Here is a 21,889-nt window from a genome sequence, read left to right on the forward strand (position 1 = left end):
GATCACACAGCTCTGGGCATTGACTTACCAGCACATAAAAACAACAGAATAGAAATGACAAAAAATTACCAAACACTACCAGACAGATTTACGATGGTCAACATCCCCGAAGTAAAGCATCACACCACTGCCTGCCTGTCACGCCATCCGACGAGTGAACCTGTAAAATTCATACTACCCAACCACCTGGCATCCGTTCTCAGACCACAAATTTTTCCAACACTCAACCCAAGTACTATTTGACCTCAAAACCTATGACACCATCGAATGTGACACTGAAGAAAGTGTCATTGCAATGGCAGCCGCATCACTGGACACTAAAACTCAAAGCCGTCACATGGCACAAAGTGTGCATGGCCACCGCTATTGACGAACATATGCTTGAACTAGCCAACCTTATAAAATCTGGCATGTCTGAATTTCGCCACGAAATGCCACACCACATTCAGGAGTATTTTTTGTTCTGTAACAATCTATGCTACAGGTGGTGTTATAGTCTATAAGAACCGCATCGTCATCCCACCGTCATTACAAGACGAGATACTCGCTACTCTAGACTTGACTCACCAAGGTGTAACATCTATGATTGCAAAGGTCGAAGCTTGGTATCTTGTCCAGGGATTATGTCACATTGTATAAACTGCCTGCAATGTAATCAGAATGCACGATCAAACCCAAAAGCTCCAATCCTCTCAATGAGCCCAGAATACCCCTTTCAGCACTTCTGTGCATATTTCTTCACTTATCAATGACATCACTACCTAGTTGTGGTGGACAACTATTCCAACCGGCCCAAAGTTGAGAGATCCTCAGGGACTTATTTCTGCCTAAGACTGATCTTTATAACTAATGGTATACCTGTGGAGTGAGCTTCCGACAGTGGAACAGGGTATACCGCTAACAGCACTAGGCAATTCCTCACTAATTAGAGTGTTCACCACAGGTTATCCTCGGTAGAATTCCCTCACAGCAATTGCAGAGCGGAGATTGGTGTCAAGACTGTAAAACGCCTCCTCATGGACAACACAGGCTCAAAATGAACCATCAATATAAATTCATTCCAGCGTCCTGTTACAGTACAGAAATACACCAGATCAAGATACCAAGCTGTCACCAGCCATGTGTATCTTCAGTCGTCCCATTCACAACTTTATACCCATTATACCTGGAAATTATCAACCACATAACACGTGACGCCGCACTTGGCAAGCAAATGAAGAAACCCTACGAAACCAGCACATGCGCTGTGCTGAGAGGCTATTGGAGCATATGTAAAGGCTCCCACCACTGGTCATTGGTGATCATGTGCACATTCAAAACTAGGTCCATCCTTATCTGTGCAAATGGGATAAAACTTAAGTAATAATCAAAGTCCGCCAATTCAATCAATATGTAATAAGCATTGACGGATCTAAGCAAGTGACACTTCAGAACAGAAAATTCCTGCAAAAGTATATTCTGGTGCAACTCCCTCCCTCAAGGCTGACAATCACAGATGATCTTAGATTGTACCATGTTGCCCCCCACCAGGACACCAACAACCATTGCAAATGACAATACCACAACATCACTCAAAGTCATGGAGCCAAAGGCCCCTATTATTCCCGTATATCCTACCAAATTGATGTCCTCACAGAACATACCACCCAGAGTTCCACATAGTGAGCCAACAATGCCGGACATCACTCAATCAACTGCTAATAACCATGTAATTCCGGATAACCCCGTATCGCCAAGCCAACCTCAGAATATAGGGCCTTCCAGTCAGCCAACAACCCAGCCCTTCCTAGCTGGTATACGCACACCGAAGAGATCAGGCCATGCTAAAATTACACCAAAATGGTTCAAGGCCTATCTCCTAACAATTGAAAACCCACAGTAATCCTGAGTCAACTCCCGGCCAGATCCACTCAACATAATGTTTTCCCATGTACTTATACAGATTCCTGTCCCTCTTGCCTATTGCTGTCATTTTGTCAGTCTTTGGGCTTGTCCCATCTAACATTAGCATCAACACATACGCAAAGACTTGGGGGTTGATAGAGGATTACTATTGTGTTTTCTGTTTTCCCTTTACCTTTTTCAGGTCTTATTCATTGTCAGACAGTAAACAACTGCAGGACAAATAGAGTACAACCTTATCTAGATATGAATCCCTGCCCCCATCTAAAAAAAAAAAAAAAAAACTTCCTTTGCACAGAGCAGACAGGGCTCTCCAATGCCCCCCCCCCCCAAAAAAAAAACACCTGCTCTTTTCAAAAATAATTTTCATTAAGTTTCAACAAATTAAAAACGAATAAAAATAAAACTCGCACGTGTCGTGTTCTTGTCGAGCGTTTCCAATATGGGGGATTGATTTACTAGAAGGCTGTAATTAAAAACTGAGCACCCCTTTTAAATGTCTACATACTGACCATTTTTATCTCCTTGTTTCTGATAATCTAGTAGTTTAGTGCCCAATCGATAATAACTCGCTGAAATAAAAAAAAAAATATATATATATATATATAAAAATGAAAAAAAAAAAAAAAAAAAAAAAAAAAAATACGTAAAGAAAAAACTTTATAAGGGGGTGCGCATTGTTCATGTCCGGTCATTTTATTTGGAAATGAGCAATTGCTTTTGTTTTGTAATTATTGTTTATTGTTCAATTTTATTGTATTTTATTGTTTTTTTTACAACAGTTTTATTCTTTTCAGTTTAGGACTATAAAATTTTTTGCGTGAGTAATTTTAAGACGTCAAAGATAAAGAAAGAATGGTTGCCTTAGTTACCAAACTTACCATACACACAAAAAAAAAAAAAAAAATTGCAAATTTTTAAAAATAATTACAATTTTGTAAGTATTCTACACTTTCATCTAACAATTTAATGTAAAAAAAAAAATGTAAAACTTTAACTTGAAAATACTATTAAAAGAATAGTGCGATTGCATAACTACCGGATTCGGGGGGGGGGAAACCCGATCGAAACTTCCGATTACAGATTTAGCAGCCATTACACACTACGGAAACTCAAATGATAGTCACTTCTGCATTCTAGCATCCCGGTAAAAGCACCCCCCCTCCGGCCCCTCCCCTATGTTAAGAATACATTTCTAACATTAACAAAATTACGTTATTACTTTAGCACAGTCTGTAATCTACAGAAGAAGCAAAGCACCGTTAATTAAACTTTTGAAATAAATTAACACTAATTAAAATAAGTAATAGGGTCCAAGCCATCGTACTGTTTTATTGGGGGTGCTAAAATGCAGAAGTGCCAAAATGGAAATCATTTTAAGAATACACTCGAAGAATGCACAAATAATGACATTTGTGTTCTGTCTGATGAAACATTTAACATGTTCATTATATTTGGATTTTTTTTTTTTTTTTTTTGACATTCTGACTAAGATTGTTGTCTCCGATCAGGAGAAAAGATTCTTGTTGATTGGGCCAATTTTAATCCCATTCACAGTGTTCCTTAGTTCCTTATGGAGGAAGCTAGATCTCCTCTCCTCCCCCAGCATAAAAAAACGACCTTCTGTCTAACTTTGCCCTCGTGAGGAGGAAATTTAGAATAACCAAAATCAAGAGGTATAATAAACAGTTGGTTTCAGAATACGAACTGTGCTGAAATAATAACGTTAATATTTACAGAAACCCATTCTTAAAACGGAGAGGGGGGGTCGTTTTGAAACTATTCTATATTTTTCGCCTAACAATTTAATAAGCCAAGGGGCGGACCTGTACGAGGGTGCTCACCCCCTAAAAATGCGTGTTTTATATTTTTATTTAACTTTTTGTCGACGATTATCATAGAAAAAATTACGAAATAGAATAAATTAATGACTTAAAAAAAGGAGGTTCCCTTTCTCGTTATAACGTCCTATTTCATTGCTACCTGACTTACTGTCCATTTCTTTACCGATGTGTCACGTGATTAGAATGTTATGACGAAGAAAGTGAACCCCCTTAAAAATCATTGAATTTTTTTTTTTTTTTTTTTTTTTTTTTTTTCAAAATTTGAAAGTGCACTATCCGCGCTATATTTTAAATCGTATTTCTAAGCTTAAAGTTTAATGTTTTTTTTATTCAATTGTAAGGTTAAAGTAGAGAATAGGTACAAATTTAAAAAGCCATTCTTAACACGGGGAGGGTGTTTTGTACCTATTCTCTACTTTAACCTTACAATTGAATAAAAAAACATTAAACTTTAAGCTTAGAAATACGATTTAAAATATAGCGCGGATCATAAGTGCACTCTCTGCACTAGCACCCATTTTCTTATTAATAAATGTTTAGTAATTATTTTTCTTTTAATATTCATAAACAGTAAAAACGTCGTCATTTAAAAAGAAAATGCTATTTAAAAAAGAAAATAACATTGATTAAACGTAAGTAAATTTATTATTCTATCATCATTTTGTGGTAAGTAAATTTCAAGAACCGCCGACAAGTTTTGTGGTAAGTAAATTTCAAGAACCGCCGACAAGTTTTGTGGTAAGTAAATTTCAAGAACCGCCGATAAGTTTCATAAAAGAAAAAGTCGATAAAATGTGTAGTAATGTTTTATTTCAATATTCATAAACATTAACGTTGTCATTTAAAAAGAGTAAAAAAAAAAGTTTTAAAAAGTCGATAAAAGTGATTAAAAGTGAGATATTATTAATAAATGTGTAGTAATGTCTTTAAACAGTAAAACAATGTCGATAAAAAGTGTTGTTACTATGGCAACTAAAACATGTCCTTTGCGGCTGCGCGAGAAACGGGAGACATCATTGTTTTTGGAGGGTGTTCGGCAGGGAACTCTTACCGCGACCAGTACCTTTTTTTCTGCTAATATGATAGTTAAGTCTAATCTGATAATCGTCGGCAAAAACATTTTTCAAACAAAGGTAAAAACACGCATTTTTAGGGGGTGGGCACTACTCTCGTACGGGGGTCGGGTCCGCCAATAAAGGCTACCGGGAAAAATTGAATTGAGCTTGAAAAGTATATCTAAAAGAAAATAGCACGGACATTTTTCTGTATAAGTACCAAATACTTATATATTTTATAGACATGACAAAAAATAACCATATGATCGTAACTGACTCAACATTTAGGAAGGTGTTGGTCGGCTTCAATAATATTTGCTTTTTGTCAATTAGAATGAAAAAAAAAAAAACGAAGTGACTGATACGTCGAATTATTTTTTTATCGTTATTATTATTTCAATTTTTGAAGAGTGTGTAGTTCTTTGTTTAATCAATCATATAGTAAGGTAGGTGTTACGTCGGAGAAACAGACGACTTGATTAATTTTAGACAGAATATAAATTAATAATCCAGACATCACACAAGGTGCTTGTACTGCAGCAGCAGCAGCAGCACTAGTACAGCAGTAGTAAAAGTGTATATATGCACAATTGCACAAGTAGTAGTAATAGTTTGAGACAACTTCAGATATAGTTATTGACTCCCCACGAGGGCAAAATTAAACAAGATTGATTCGAGGAAAAAAGGAGGGGGATAATCTGGATTGAGGATGGGTGTGAGATAAAAACTATAGACCTGTCGGATATCCCTTCTCACGAACAAGAGCACAGCACAGCAGTACAGACAGCACCTTAGGGCAACAGAAAATGAACCCATAGCCCTTCGAAATCAGGATGTGATGCTGGAGGATGATCGCCTTCTGAGATCGAATGAACAGATACTACATTTTGAAGCATTTATTCCCTATATATATATATATATATATATATATATAATATTGGGTGCTACTACAGAAAATGAACCGGGACAACTTTTGCTGACATAAATATTATTCAAATGCGTTTATCCTTTTTTCTTTTGCCTCAAATAGTACTTCAAAAACAGTTTTCGTGATTAAATAAACCAACGAAAACCTTTTGTGCATGCGCTTTCAGGGAGTAGTCATTAAAAAAAAAAAAAAAAAAAAAAAAAAAAACGTTTATGTGGTGTGTGTCCACGTTCCCCGTGAAGTACCAGAATCGTTTCACATTCTTTCAGGGGGTACCATTTTGTTTTAATATTGCAAACCATAAAAGTGTTTGAAGAGGGATTAGTGTCCCTATTTAGCAGTTTTTAAGAGAACTAATTTAGAAGAAGGTCGGTTTCTAATGTTTGTGGGATGAGGGATTTCTAGATACCCCCTCCCTCCCTCAAAAAAAAAAGAAAAAAAAAGGGGAGCTATCGATTGAGATAAAAAATAAAATTGCCCCAGTCGAGAAGGATTTTTTCCGACTTACTAACACTTGGACCCAGAATCACAGGCCAGGAGGTCCTTTTTTTTTCTTTCTTTTTTGTTTTTTTTTATCATCTTAATTAAAGTCAAGATTCGATTCTTGTAATGAATTGGTATTAAGAGAATTTCAATACTCGCAGAGTCATGTCGGATTTATATAAATTTTTATAAAAATTTGCGGGTATTTTTTCAGATTAGGTCCACCTCCACAATTTTCTTTTAAATGACGACTTGGATAGGTTTTTGATTATGCTGAATACAAAAATCGCATTGAAATTTTGCAGAAATAAGTAGTTATCGAGATATAATAAGTTGTTTTATGCATTGTATTCTTTGGTGGCCAGCTTTGTTACGCGCGCAGATTTGTTTATGGCGCGCGCACGCACGTAAAAAGATGGGTAAATTTATACAAATACCGTGACAGCGAATTAGTAGAAAAAAATGTACCCTAACCCTAACCCTAACCCAGTTTTCAGATTCGTGTTCAGCACACCGAAACGTAACAGAATACTACGTAAAAGATTTTACTAATTCGCTGTCACGGTGTTTGTATAATAATACCAAAAGATGGCCGCCAAAGAATACAATGCATAATACAACTTTTTATATCTCTATAACTACTTATTTCTGCAAAATTTCAATGCGATTTCCGTATTCAGTATAGTCGAAAATCTATACAAGTCAAAAGAAAATTGTTGAGGTGGGTGGACCTAATCTGAAAATTTACCAAATTGCGTATTTTAGAATTAAAAAAAAAAAATGGTACTTATGCAGAATAGTTACGGACCTGCGGAAATAACATTAGTTAAAAACTCGTTCTTAACATGGGGGATGAGGAGCCCATTTTTATCTAACTATTTCTGTACTTTCACTAACAATTTAATAACAAAAATACTCTCAATTTAAATTTAACTTACAAAATAGCACAATCTGTTTTCTGCATAAGTACCGAAAAAAAATATGCAAAACAATCGATTTAAGATTTACGGAAGTAAGCGGAAGTCGGGTTCAATGGCCTTTATACCATATTTATCCACTTTTCCAAGAATTCCCATCTTTTTTTTTTTCCTTCATCCTAATCTAAAAGATCTATTTAAACGCACACACAGTCCTTACAATCACCATCTCACGTATTTGACTCCCAAATGTCAATAGGTACACATTTCGGGGTGCTTAGCGGACGGGAGAGATTGAACTACGCTATCTTTCTTATATTATCATCAACGTTCAAAGACTTTGCTACTATTATTCGAGGTAATTTTATAGAATCACTCTCGTATACAATCGGGTGGATTCTTACTTAGGGTTTATGGTATTGTTAAGGGGAGTTTCGAATAATATTCGAACTTAAGGGTTAGTGGTATGGTTAAACCTCCGTTAATTTTACCGCTAGTCTGGGTGAAATTGCAGATAGGAGTAATTCTATAAAATAGCCCACTTTTGATCCTAGCCTGAAGACCGGATAAAATCACTGTACTTACATATCTACCATTGTTTTGGTTAAGGGCCATCATCATGGTACTCCTTCGGCTTCTTTGATGGGACTGGTAATAATGCATGATAGGAACCGAAGACTGGTTCCCGTCACCCCATCCGTTTGCTGGCATCTGGCTCGAAGACGTGGTGCTGCGATTTGGGAGAACATAGTGGTGATCGACATTACTACTATTATTATTATTATTATTATTATTATTATTCTGGGTCTGCTTTCTTCGCCTGGACTCGCTCATTCTCCCGTCTTCTTGGGTTAATTTTCTTTTTTTGAAAGAAAGAGCTACTTAAACTATTCGGCTCAATTTCTCCTGTTCTTAATTATATCAAAATAATGAAGGGAAACGTATAATTAAAAATAAAAAAGGTACGCATTTCGAGGTGCTTAGCGGACGGGAGAGATTGAATGCATACAATCGCATCCAAGCGCAGCTCCCTCCGTTTTTAAAAAAGAATATTTCTACCACATTATTACAGAACATAAATTGATACAAGAAAACGTGATATCCGTCGGAATATGGTTACTAATAATGCAATAAGTGATGCAGATGCAACTAAAACACTCAGCACTAAACGCTTTCTTTTTACTGAAAGTGGTAGTAGGAGGAGAAAAGTCTTATTCTTTTGTTTTCTGCAGTTTTTTTTTTTTTTTTTTTTTGTCGGTACTGCAACAGATTTAGTCTATTTTCCCCCCCTTCAGTTATTGTGCATGATAAGCTGAGTAAGAGTGGCGCTTGGAATATGGCAATTAAATCTCTAAACATATTCAAGTGAAGAGTTACTTTATTCAAGGGCAGGTAATCCGTAACAGCGGGTTTAGGAATACAAGGGAGATCACTCTCAATAACGCACCGACTAAAAAAAATAAAAAAAACTTACCTACCTTGTACTACATGCCACGCGTTAAAAGGTTATATATGAATTTAATTATTGCATATAGAAATTATTTTTGTTTCCCATTTTCCAATGTATACCGCACATTTGTTTTCAGTTCTTGTTTTTTATTATTATTAGTGAGTGGATTTTGCTCTGCTGGATTGGCTGTGCAGTGCGTTTGTGTTGTTTGTGTAATTAAAATATTTGGGTTTTTGATTGAGATTAGCTTAGTTAGTTAACACACGCACACAAATATGTATTCAAAATGCTTATAAATTTATGTGAATCTTATTTATTATTTTGCTTGTATGAACTGGAATAGGTAAACAAAAAGAAAGGGGAGGGGAGATGCCGTGCACAATGGATGACGTAACAAAAGGCTAATGACGTAATTAAAGGGCGGTTTATAAGAGAAACAATGGGGTTAAGATGAAGAGAGAGGGAGGCAAAGGAAGTGAATTGGAAGAATGTATATATGAAAGAATTATCATCAAGAAAGAAATATATATAAATACTTGAAAATGGATGTTTTAAAAGGCGACTCTATAGACCAACAAGACGATCCAACGTTTCATAGGACTGCTGCTAGTAAATTCATAAAACTGTCTTAAAGCTGAAACACACACACACATTATATATATATATATATATATATATATATATATATATATATACTTGAAAATTGATGACATCATAAAGTATGAACACTAATTGTCAAGAGCAATGTGACATCACAAATAATCTATGTCAATTGTCAAGGATTGTGATAACTGCTGCCTGTTGCTACATCCGGTTGCGCATACGCGTATAAACATTAACCCATAACAACATAAACAAATAAACACAAATCGCTTCTTTTGCAGATTTTGACCAGTGCACTGAAGTATTAACGTTATTATTTCGAAATTATTATTTAACATGAGAAGAGTGGGGGTGTTTTGCAACTATTCTTTATTACAACTATACTGTCGCTATTTTCTTACAACTAAGCAACTTTAACCCGTTAACAAACATAAGAACAATTGTAGTAAAGCCAAGATTACTACTGCTACTCTCTATCCGTGTCTTTTCCTTCCTTCCTTCTTTTTTTATGTTTTGTTTACATTTCTAGATACAAAATAGTTGTGTGAGAACGGTAAATTTGTTGACACATTTACTAATCTGTTTCAATATTAGTTTTATTTTATTTTATTTTATTTATTTAGGTTTTATTTTTTTGCTTCAGGTTTTATTAATTATTTTTTTTAGATTTTAAGTTTCTATAACTTGGTTGAAGGATTCCAATATGGGTTTTTCATTCTTATATTTCTCATCAGTAGGTTCATGTGCGTTTTTGCTACTAAATGACTTTCGCCGGCGTTCGATCCGTAGGAAAATCATGTTTAATTTTCGATTTTTGAGAGATTATTTGGAAAAATAGGTAACTTTACACGAATAGGGAGGATTTTTTTTTCATGTTTGAGTGATCCATCCGTGATTTTTCATTTTAATATAATTTCATAGAAATGTTTCTGTTATGTCAACAAAAAAACTATTCTCTTTACGTCACAAGTGTCACACTCATACATGAATTCTATAGCTAATATGACATACTGACCCAATGGGTCACGGGTAGTCTAAATCTTAATCGTCGGTTTGTTTGAATGTATGTATATATACATGTATGTATGTATGTATGTATGTATGCCTGCCAAAAACTTTTGACACACACGACGGATCCTGACGAGATCAATATCGTTTTGAAGCTCAATTTTTCGGACAACAAATATAAAAAAAATTGGCTAAAAACATTAATTACTTCATCCTCAACTGGGCAGTTTTCTACAAGGAGGGGTCGCTTTTTTGGCCAACATTTTCATAAGTTATCGTCTCTGTTGGATTGACTAACCTTAATTTCAATGCTCGCAACTTCCAGTTTTGCCATGGATGCATTGGCTAAGATGTTACGTCTGTTTAACCTTCTTTTTCTCCTTCACATTACGGGTTTGGGCCTGCCTGCCTACAACCAATTTTTTTTAACACCTCTCTCCACCCAATCTGCCTACTGTTGTTTTGATTCCCCTCACTTCTACCACTTTTTTATCCCCACCCCCACCTTCCTTACTACACCACCTCGACACATTCAGGCAATGACGGGCACTCCCGCTAGTAATATATACAGGGTGTCCGTAAAGTTACTATACAGTCTTATTGTTTTATTGTATTATATTTGTATTAATAGTTAATATTTATTTTTTTACAGGTTTATTTAATTAAGAGTGTGGTGTCACGTTGTCAAGAATGTATTAAAGCTGAAGGCCTCCAATTTGAATATTTGTCATAAAAATTGTTTGCCTTGATTGTTACAGTCTTTTCGGATGTAACACGTGTATTTTCTGAGATTTTTATAAACATAAAGGTGTTATTTCTTTTTATTTCTTTTGTTACAAATAAATATTTTAATACAATATCTTACTGTACTGTGTATTACAGGGTGTCTGTATAGTAACTTGTAAGACTGTATAGTAACTTTACGGACACCCTGTATAACAAAAAATCTTTTCTATTATGGAAATCTCTTGAGACAAGGTATTAAGTCACTTTATGTAAGGAGCTAATGGGAACAAAAGGATGATCACAAAAGATGATTAGCACAAAGACAGGAGAAATGTATTTGCCTTAGTTTGTAAATAATAACAATACACGACAACAGTCGAAATAAAGATGTATACTCATTTACTTACAGATAAAATAACTGTTTTTTTTCTGTTTCTTAGTCTAGAACGTTCATGGATACTTTGACTATTAACTCTTTACTTTTGGTTGTTCTAATAAATCGTAAAATAAAATTGTGTGCATAGACTTTAATGTTTTATATATATATATATATATATATATATATATATATATATATATATATATAGCCTTTTCCACAAGAAACTTTATAAATCATTAATCGTTATTTCATATTAATCAGCTGTAGTACAACAGAAAGAATTGACTGTCGATCTAGAGCAGGGGTTGGCAACTCATTCAACCCCTCAGACCGAATCATGTTATAATGACATGTAACAGACCAGACGAAGACTATTAATGAAAAAGTTAAGGAAAATTAGGTATGCAGACTCCTGTCAACCTGAATATTTACAGCCATAATGAAAATAAACAGTAATCAGAAAAACAAAAGAAAATCTAAAATTTAAAAACATCCAACAGAAATTAGTTTTCCTCAATGAACATCTAAAAAATACTTCAAAGTGAAGAAAATCAACTGCAATGAAATGGATGAAATTATGCTGTGTATGTTTGAAACTGTTATTGAACATTGTGCTAAAAATGAACCACACACAAAAAACGAACCACATACTCATGCATACGAGTACAAATACTTGCAGACATATACTCTTACGTATGTACATATGCGGTATCATCCACATATTCATGAGGAATGTATGTGTAATGTTTAATTGTCTTTAAATATATGTCCAGGGACAAGGCAGTTAAACCTTGTTTTAAGTCGTTTTCTGTTGAGAGGGATCTCCCTTGTTTTCCTAAACCTGCTGTCACGGATTACCTACCCTTGAATAAAGTAACTCTTCACTTGAGATTTTAGAGATTTTATTGCCATCTTCTTTAAAATAAATGGGCAAACGTCTGTATTTATTTATTTTTATGTCTGCTAAAAACTTTTGACAGATATGTCGGCACGTGGCGAAACCAGTATCATCTTAAACCTTGAACTTTCAGATGACATATGTCAAAAAATTGGCCCAAAACATTAATTCCTTCACCAACAGTTTTCTACAAGGAGGGGTCGCTTTTTTCGCCGATATTTTCGCAACTCTTTTCGATTGACTAACCTTAATTTCGACCTTTGCCACTTCCGGTTTGGGGATGGACACAACAGCAAAGACGTCACTTTTTTTTCATGTCCTTTTCCTCTTTTACAGTTCGGGTTCGAGCCTGCCTGCCTACTTTTTTTTTTTCTCAACACACACCTCAACACACTCGGGCAATGCCGGGCACCTAGGCTAGTATTTAATATATGTTTATTTTCCCTTGTTATTTCTTCTGCTTGTCCCTTTCACTTTCTTGGTTCTTTCACTTTGTTATCTTTTAATGTAACCAAAGCTCATAACAAATATGAATCCATTATTTGACATTAAACATAGGAAACCTTTGACCTTTTAGCAGTAATTTTTATGAGCTAAAAACCAAATCGAAAGTGTTCCACATATCCAAACACTCTATATATCAAGTTTCAAGCCTTATAGACTAAAATTTCAGAGAAAAGTTTGGCTGAGATGTTCCGCACACACAAAAACAAGGTCACTTTTATATAGATATATATGAATAAATGTTCATGTGCTAGAACGGTTTCATCCTAAATTCTATGCAATTATGCATAATGCAGAAAATATGCATTAATAGATTTGAGCATAATAGTTAAATCATCCAAGAATAAATAATAAAAAATGAATAATTGATTAATGAACGTTCGTTTTTTGAAGTAATATGCAAATTAGTTAATATTCATAAAGTCGCTCGCATATCCATGGCTGAGTATATTAATAAGTTTATTTTGATAATTTTAAAATTGAAAAAAAAAATAGGCTTTTAACATGTCTGTGCAAGAAAAAATGTAGCTTTATAGGTATATATATATATATATATATATATATATATATATATAATAATCTTATTATTGAAAATTTATTAAAATTTTCAAAAAATATTATAAACCTGTAATGAAGGTATACAACATTTTAATTATCCAACAAGGAGTACAAATAAACAAGAAAGACCTTATTCCGCAGGGTTTTGAAAAATGTAATTCTTTTCATCAGAGGAAAGAGGTTTGCAAAATATATAATAAATTTTGAAGGTTAATGCATTAAAAGAAACCATAAATATGAAATTAATCATATATATATATATATATATATATATATATATATATATATATATATATATATACACTTTCATACTCCTTTGTTAATTAGGCATACCAAATAGTCAGCATCACTACACTCGGAAAAAATACAAATGTTTTGTTCTTATTCTTTTCCAAGCATATCAATTGTATGACAGATCTTGTACACCAAAATTTGTGGCCTCCAATATGATAAGCTGGTTTCTTATAATATTCACTCCTGTCACTCTACAAATGACAAGTTTTGTCTGTGAGCAATGGAAAATCTATATTAAAAAAAAATAATGAATTTATTTCTGAAAGTCAACTTTTGCTGAAATATGTGAGATATTTTTTCCTGGTAAAGAATTCAGATTTTATTGTAAGATTGCTGTTGAAATTAACCAGAAATTTGGAGTTTTTTCTCCAAAGACATTTATGAAAAAAAAAAAATGATTTGAGATTTCTGATTTTTAAAAATTACTTTTAGTCAGTTTTCACTGATGCTTGCTTAGTAGAAAGTGAAAGTTCTCCGCTGCAGAAGTTGCTGGTAATTAATCAATCATATTACGGTTTTATTTCCCTTTTTTTATCAGAGATCATGTTGATGACTGCAAAAAATATCTTGATAATCAAGCCAGATACAGGGGTTGGACAAAATAATGGAAACACATTTTGAATTTTTTATCAATTTATAGGTGTTTTAAACCTATAAAAATTTTTAAAAAATACCAAAATGTTAGTTTCATGTTTTCAACAAGATACGAGTCTTTCTGGTGTGGTTCTAGGAATGTCTCTATAGGGTTTTTGGGAGGAAAAAAATGTGCTGGTGCAAGACCTTTTCTTCATCCCCCTTTCAAGACTGGTCATATTTAGACAATTCAGTTGCACTCTATTATATGTTCTGAGTGAAAAAAAAAATCTGGCGCTTATTTAGAATTGCACTTGATTGAAAAACAAAAATACAGGAAACATCTCTATGATGTATGTAATCATCATGAAATGAAGATGTCATATTCAAAAAATCACGTAAATTGATCAAGCAGTGTTTTTTTTAATTAAGAAAATCAAATTTTTCGATGTTTAGTGATTAAAAAGGTTTAATTATTTTGAATACAAACAAAATCTCTGTAATCGAATTGCATTGCTACCCTTGAATTTTAGCCAAATATAAAAGATGGCAGCTGCGGGCTTCCTTATGGCTTTCTAATTTTATTTTATCATTATTCATTACTCAGAACATATATTATAGTGCAACTGAATAATCTAGATATGACCAGTGTTAGAAAGGGGGAGGGCAGAAAAGCTCTTACACCAGCATATTTTTTCCTCTCAATGACCCTGCAGCTATTCTTGGGACCTCGCCAGCCAGACTTTTATCTTGCTACAAACATGAAACTAACATTTTAATTTTCATAAGTTTTAAAACACCTATCAATTAATGCAAAATTCACAAGGTGTTTTCATTGTTTTGTCCAACCCCTGTATATTGTTTTGATTCTCTCGTATTTTTAACAAGGATATTTTGAGAGATTCCACTGGTGAAACTGAGCCAGAGAATGTTATCTTTTTTGAAGGTGTATTTTGGATCGAAATCATCAACCATTTTGGTTGGAAACTGTAAAACGAAAGAATGTCTAATATTATCTTTATGAGATATGAAGACCCCCCCCTCCCCGAAAAAAAAAAAAACTCATGAAATAGATGTTATTTTCAACAGAAATAAAACCAAATGAAAAAAAATTACAAAACGAAAATTCTCAAAAATATGTACAAATATTTTCTTCAAGCTAAAAATTTTGTATACATTGGAGATTTGGTATTTGCCTTTCTGAATCCGGCCCTATACTATTACTATCTTTTAGCACTTGATTGAGTTAACGATACTATTTAAGACTAATGTAATATTATTCAATGCTAAATTCATGGGAAGTAGTGTAGTATTTGTTGTATAGTCATTAGTATTGGGACGATTAGTCAAAATTAGAATCAAGAATTGGAAAAATCGAAACTTTGGGGGTATTGGAATCGGTATTTGAATTGGAAAAATTGTTGCTCCATTTCAAATACGATTCTTGTAATATTTTTTAAACTTAATTTTCCATTGTTAGTACTAATGATAAGTATTTGTTTAAAGTATCAGTAAATCTAAAACCTACAGATCAAAACATTAAAATATGATGTAAATTTATTTTACTTGCTTAAAAATCAAAAATTGAAATCTTGCATAAATTAGTTTAGTAACCTTTAAAAGAATGCACTTAATTTACAAGGTTCCAAAAAGCCTGGATGTTTGTCTGATATCTTTTTTTGTACAATTGGTTTCTGTCAATAGCTAGCTCCAGCAAATCTTACCAGGGGTCACCAAAATATGTGAAAAAAAAAAAAAAAAACAACTTGAGACATTTTCAAAAACTAAATTAAGTACAAATTAGTTTGTGAATTTTCACGCCTCTGTGCCAGAAAAAAAAAAAAAAAAACGTTTGGTGCCTGTTCTTTGATCTTGATGACTTTCCATGTCTATATTATTTACTTGACTTAGGAATTCCCTGGCAACAGGCAGTTAACGCATCCATCGTTTTCTTCTAGAGTTAGATTCCCCTCTTCTCTCCCTCCATGTCTGTATACTGATTGTACCTATTTACTATGCCTCTCCACGGGACAGAGTTAGACACCAGGGTCGTTTTTTAACGTGGAGAAAAGGTACAAAAATAAAAATTGTCTCAGTCGTGAAGGATTTCTCCTCCGCCGAAAGAGAACAAGAAATGGAAGTGCAGCATCTGAAGAACAGATACTAAAACAATTTTTTAAAACATATAAAACGTTCTTTGGGATGGAGATAGAAGGTAACAAAATCACGGACCAATAAAAAATGATTCTTTGATATTAATATTATTGAACTCATTTGGTGGTTTCTCTTCCATTGGCGGTCTAAAATTTGCTAACATTAAAATGTAAGTGTATTTTTAAAACTATTTTAAAGACATTTGTAATGTGTTTTATGAATTAAATTTGATTACTAATATTCTTTTATTAAACTTTGTTTCATATCTGAACTTATATTTTAATGTATCCTTGTAAAGGAACTCCTTAGTATTATTATTGTAGTAGGTCAATTCAATACACTCCGATAAATTCCCTAACGAGATGTGCGTGAAAGACGGTGAAAAGTTGCCAACATTAAAATGCAAGTGTATTTTCAAAACACATACATACACACACACACAAATTAAGATGAGATTCTACTCTTTTAAGAGATTACATGTGGATACTTCAAAATCTTTGTAGGACGGAAACAACAAAAAAGATTATTAGAAAAAAATAACAAATAAATAAATAAATAATAATAATAATAATTTAGAATTAGGGAGCAGTTTCACATATTAATTTAATATAAATGACCTTCCGTTTCTTAGACATTTTAACATTTTAGAGCAATTAACCAAAAATTGTTATTTTTCTCTGGGAGATAAATTCTGGGAGACATTTTTATGTGTTGGGGAATTATACTTTTTTTTTAGACCAAGCAGGGATTAAGAACCCTGGCCGGCTTCACTTAGAAAAGAACAGATTTTGCGTGAGGCCGCTTTAACCTATACATATCCCCCAGTCGTACAAAATAGGAGAAATGATTTGAATTGGGAAAGGAAAAATGAATTGCTTTGAGGAAGGAACGAACAATGTGTTTACTTGAATTAAACGAACTAGGATTTATTTCGTGAAGAAACAAGTGAAAGAAAAGGGTACAACACATGTTCATGTCCGCGTTCGTCTCTCGCTGTTTACTGGTGAGAAGGAGAAAGTCTATTGTTGTAGAGAGAGAAAGAAAGAAAGTCAATCCAGTTTGGTGTGCGTCTCTTGCTGTTAGTTGGTGAGGAGGAAAGTCTGTTGTAGTATAGAGAGAGAGAGAGAGAGAGAATGAGAAAAAGTCAATCCAGGCCATGGAGAGAGAAAGCATATAAAGTGCACATACTGTCTGTTAGCTCGTGCCCCATACATAGTCGCAGGGGACGTGACGCACGCGGGCGCCCCGAAAGGGGACGAATGGTCCGGCGACTGCTCAGCTCGAGAGCTAAGTCTCTTGCTTTTATACTTGTTTCCAGTGGTCTTTTGCACATGTGTGGATTTCCTTTGAAAGGGGAAGTGACGTTGTCCTTGTGTGCATACGTGTGCACGTGTGTGAGTACATGTGTGTACGTTAGCATGTGTGCGTATACACGTGAATGTGAGTGTATGTACGCAAACGTGAATATATGTACGTGTGTGGACGTGCGCACGTATGTTTGTGCGCGCGTATGTATATGACAAGTAATATAGCTTGAGATGTGAACGCGTGTTTTTGTGTGAGACTAGGAAAGGCTCCCACAAACCTTCACCTTGGTATGTTCGAGCGATTTTCATGACCAAGAGTGCGTGTTTTATATATTTACAGAGTTTAATTAATCTTTGGATTGATATTTTTTATTAAAAAAGAATTGAATAAAAAATAAATAAATAATTTTTTTTAATAAAATTATTTAAGCCAAAATTTAGATTGATATTATTTTTTTTCGAACGGATACTACATTAAAAATTGTCGTTGGCAAGTAGTTGTCTATAAGTAATATATTTATATATTTATGAAACAAAACAAAAAATAACCAGCATAATAATTGAAAATTTAGAACCTTTTAAATAAAACTATTTAAACCAAAGTTTTTAAGGGCAGAAACAAATATAAAATAACCTATTTGCTTGGATGTTTGTGAATGTTTTGTGGATTTTCACAACCAAGCTAAATTTTTTTTTATGTAGAGTTCGTTTTTTCTGTGTGTGTTTTTAATAGAAATAGAATATTTATTTAATTATTAATGTGTGTGTTTTTAATAGAAATCAATATTTATTTAATTATACTTTAAAACATTAACTTTAGCAACAATACAAGTAAAACTTAAATGTTCGAGTGGATTTTCATAATATAGTCTGCGTTTATATATTTACAAAACGTTTTAATTTCCAGGTAGATTTTCACGAATTGATATTTTTATTAAAGATATAATAATAAAAGCGAGTTACATCCTTTATTTATGACCAAGATTGATTTTTTTTTTTATGCAGGGCGCATTTATTTACAATTTTTAAAATAAAACTCATGCCTGAGAGTATCCTGTACCTTTACAAGGCCACCATTCGCCCATGCATGGAGTATTGTGGCCACATCTGGGCTGGTGCATCTACCACTAGTCTCTCTCTCTTAGATAAAGTCCAAAAAAGAGTTGTCAATCTAATCGGTCCCACTTTATCAACTAAGCTCCAGCCCCTGTCCCATCGCCGCAATGTTGCATCACTATGCCTGTCTTAAAAATATTTTAATGGAATGTGTTCTAATGAACTCGTTTCACTTGTACCCCCTCGACATACATATCCCTGACAAACCTGCTTAGCAATAAGATCTCACCCCTTCACTGTTGTTGTCCCTAAATGCCAGAAAGCTTTCTATTCTAATAGTTTCTTCCCTCGAACAGCTAGACTTTGGAATTCCCTTCCTGCTGCCCTGGCTGTACTGATATGCAGAAGTTTAAATGTAACGTAAACAAATATCTTTTTAATCTTTCCTAGACATGGCCCCAAGTAGAAACCCCCTTATGTCCAAGTGGTGATATTCTTTGGAAGGGGTGAACATGATTAATATATATATATATATATATATATATATATATATATATATATATATTTAAACCAAAATTTGGATGGATATTTTTACCTTGGTTTAAATAGTTTAATTATAAAATTTTGTTAATAAACACACTCTCCATCAAGAATCGATCAAATTATACACAGAGTGTATTGAATTGATTTTTATGTGTTTATATATTTACAAAATAAAAGAAATAATAATAATAATAATAATAATAATAATAATAATAATAATTAAAAAAAATGTAATAATTGAAAATTTAGGACACATGTCTCATGTTGGCAGTCAGTGAAAAAGGAGAAATCTTTCTAGACTGAGTCAATTTTTATGCATAATAAAATCAGAAATACAAGTAACAAGTATAAAGAACCGAGATGTGAAAAATATTTTAAAAGAATAATTAAATAAATATTGATTTGTATTAAAAACGCACACAGAAGGAAACAGACTCTACATAAGAAAAAAAAAATCTTGGTTGCAAAAATCTGCAAAACATTTGCAAACACCCAAACAAATCAGTTATTTTATATTTGTTTCTGTTTTTAAAAACTTTTGCTTGAATAGTTTTATTTACAAAGTTTTAAATTTTCAATTATTATGCCGGTTATTAATATTATTATTTTATTTTTTGCTTTGTTTTTTTGGTTTTTTTTGTAAATATATAAATATACTAGCAATCAGTGCCCGGCGTTGCCCAGGTGTTTTGAGGTTAATGCTGAGAAAAAAAAACGGTCAATTTTTAAAAACTTTGACCCCTATTATGACCTCTTAACATTTATTGTTTAGGGATCAAGTAAAGTTAATAAGTTAGATCCATGTCCAAGGAATCTATATCTAAAATATCACGTGTTTACTGTTTAGACCCAAAATTTTAGGAGGAGTTTGGTAGAGTTCTCAAAGGTCAAATCGTTGAATATTGACCACTTAATCGCCAAATTTCTGTCGAAAACCTATCACATCGATTTTCCCAAATCTCAGTACCCTGTATATCAAATTTCGAATCTCTAGGCTTAAAATTGACAGAGTTTTAGCGTAGGGAAATGCACACAGACACACACAGACACTTATATATATATATATATATATATATATATAAACATGTGTGTGGCATCCGTCAGTCGAAACGACTACGGATCAGCAGCGGCAGCGCCATATTAAGATGTTGTTATAAACATAAACATCATATATATAAGGATAATAGTACGCCATATATATAACAAAAGACCATTATTTACTCAAGTGAAAGGAAAACCCGGGGGAACTTTACCCAAAAATAAATCTATATTTTTTTGTGTGTAATGATAGTCTTATAAGCGAGTAATTAATAATTCAGCCATCTTGATTCTTAACCAAACAGAAAGTTCAAGTAGGGGGAGTTCCCTTTTTTTTATAGCGAGGCCAAATTTCGCGAATTTGGCCTTTTTTTAAAGCAGTTTGGCCTTCAAAATTTCTGTTTGGCCTTTTTCTTCACCGATGAAATCTGGAGACGCAACGGGAATTTTCGGCAAAGAAATGTTGTTACTATGCACATCTATGTAATGAAATACAATTTGTGGCAAAATTTCAGGAAAAACTAATGGATGGTTATCTCGCAATAGTCCGGACAATTCGCTAAATTATCTCGTCAAAACCATAAATCTCGAATTTTTGTGCATTTTTTTTTTTGGGGGGGGGCTAATTTGGCATAATAGTGTCCATTTAATAGTATTATCTTGAAAAAATAAAAAAATAAGGAAAATTACCAAAAAAAAAAAACAAGAACAATAAAAGTGTGCCGTATTTTTAAAAGTTTTATTGCGTTGTTTTTATTTGCTTTTTTTATTTCATCGGTACAGAAAATGGCCAAACAGAAATTTTGAAGGCCAAACTGCTTTTAAAAAAGGCCAAATTTCGCGAATTTGGCCTTTTTTTAAAGCAGTTTGGCCTTCAAAATTTCTGTTTGGCCTTTTTCTTCACCGATGAAAGCTGGAGACGCAACGGGAATTTTCGGCAAAGAAATGTTGTTACTATGCACATCTATGTAATGAAATACAATTTGTGGCAAAATTTCAGGAAAAAATAATGGATGGTTATCTCGCAATAGTCCGGACAATTCGCTAAATTATCTCGTCAAAACCTTAAATCTCGAATTTTTGTGCATTTTTTTTGGGGGGGGGGCTAATTTGGCATAATAGTGTCCATTTAATAGTATTATCTTGTAAAAATAAAAAAATAAGGAAAATTACCAAAAAAAACAAACAAGAACAATAAAAGTGTGCCGTATTTTTAAAAGTTTTATTGCGTTGTTTTTATTTGCTTTTTTTATTTCATCGGTGAAGAAAATGGCCAAACAGAAGTTTTGAAGGCCAAACTGCTTTAAAAAAAAGGCCAAATTCGCGAAATTTGGCCTCGCTATAAAAAAAAAAGGGGGGGAAATCCCCCTACTTGAACTTTCTGTTTAATTTCGCTTGTAGCGTTGATTTTTTTCTTTTTTCGCTATAAAAAAATAACTACTTGATGAAATTACGTGATTTTTTCTGTAGGAAAACTTTATCCCATGACGAGTACGTACAATATATATTTTTTAAAAATATTTCCATTTTTTAATGTCAATGGAAAACTGCACAAGTACCCAAACCACGAGTGAACGCGCGTTTTTTTTTTTTTTAGTTTAGTTTCATAATGGCGGCCGTGATGTCGGAGGTTCGATTGTTAGATTGTAAGTTAGTTTCGTATTTTTGT

The 21,889-nt window shown here is 33.3% G+C and overlaps 1 protein-coding gene across 10 annotated transcripts in view; it reads right to left on the reverse strand.

Annotated features, from left to right (window-relative positions):
- LOC145276941 (S phase cyclin A-associated protein in the endoplasmic reticulum-like) overlaps positions 1-21,889 on the reverse strand; it is a 559,542-nt gene that overhangs the window by 319,413 nt on the left and 218,240 nt on the right. For 2 of the 10 annotated variants that reach the window (XM_080128438.1, XM_080128437.1), the window contains exon 1: positions 7,715-8,473. The exons of 7 other annotated variants lie outside the window; for them this stretch is intronic. In XM_080128438.1, the coding sequence (XP_079984564.1) occupies positions 7,715-7,963 (249 nt within the window). In that variant the 5' untranslated portion in view covers positions 7,964-8,473. Of the gene's footprint in view, positions 1-7,714; positions 8,474-9,115; positions 9,225-21,889 lie in introns of those variants that run through there. One more of the 10 variants, XM_080128446.1, reaches the window with a different exon arrangement.

The sequence above is a fragment of the Euprymna scolopes genome, chromosome 5 (assembly GCF_053919585.1).
Source record: "Euprymna scolopes isolate OS-2025 chromosome 5, ASM5391958v1, whole genome shotgun sequence".
In the NCBI taxonomy this organism is placed as follows: domain Eukaryota; kingdom Metazoa; phylum Mollusca; class Cephalopoda; order Sepiida; family Sepiolidae; genus Euprymna; species Euprymna scolopes.